Below are 592 nucleotides of genomic sequence, written 5' to 3'. Positions count from 1 at the left end.
AGAGGTAAAGAGCCCGCCCCCCCCCGCTCCGCTGCCTCATAACGGCCACCCCGGGCGGGGGTAACGGCCGCAGCGCGCGCGCCGGCGGGGAGGGGGTGTAGGGGGCGGGCCCTTCCGCCCCGCCAATGGCGGCGCCGTTGTCGCCGTGACGTCAGCGGCGGCAGCGGCTGCACATGGGCGCGCGGGCGCGGCGCGCGGCGCAGAGCGGGCGGCGGGAGCGGCGGTTGCTGCGCGGCGGAGGAGGAGGAGGCGCCTCTCCCGCTCCCTGCTCCGGCCGCCCCCGGGCGCCCCTCGGCCAGCGCCGCTCCGCTCCCTCGCGCCTCGCAGCGGGCCCCGCCGCAGGGACAGGAAGACGAAGGAGCCGCCGCGCAGCCGCTGCCCCCACGGAGAGCCCACCATGTCGCGGCCGCTCCCGCTGAACCCCACCTTCCTACCTCCCACCTACGGCGTGCTGAAGTCCCTGCTGGAAAACCCCCTCAAGCTGCCGCTCGCCCACGAAGACGGTGAGGCTTCCGCGGGCAGCGCTGCCCCCCGCTCCGACCGCCGGGGTCGCAGCCCCCTCACGGCGCCCCGAAATGGCGGCCCCTTCCCC

At 77.9% G+C, this 592-nt stretch overlaps 1 protein-coding gene across 2 annotated transcripts in view; it reads left to right on the top strand.

Annotated features, from left to right (window-relative positions):
* Positions 1–331: 331 nt before the first annotated feature.
* The window catches only part of HLF (HLF, PAR bZIP transcription factor), a 30861-nt gene continuing 30600 nt past the window's right edge, over positions 332–592 (top strand). For both annotated transcript variants that reach the window (XM_026046723.1, XM_026046722.1), the window contains exon 1: positions 332–503. In XM_026046723.1, coding sequence (XP_025902508.1) covers positions 398–503 — 106 coding nt within the window. In that variant the 5' untranslated portion in view covers positions 332–397. The remainder of the gene's footprint in view (positions 504–592) is intronic.

This window comes from Nothoprocta perdicaria, unplaced genomic scaffold, assembly GCF_003342845.1.
Source record: "Nothoprocta perdicaria isolate Ctin4 unplaced genomic scaffold, notPer1 scaffold_46, whole genome shotgun sequence".
Lineage (NCBI taxonomy): Eukaryota > Metazoa > Chordata > Aves > Tinamiformes > Tinamidae > Nothoprocta > Nothoprocta perdicaria.
This window is presented reverse-complemented; position numbering and strand designations above follow the sequence as displayed.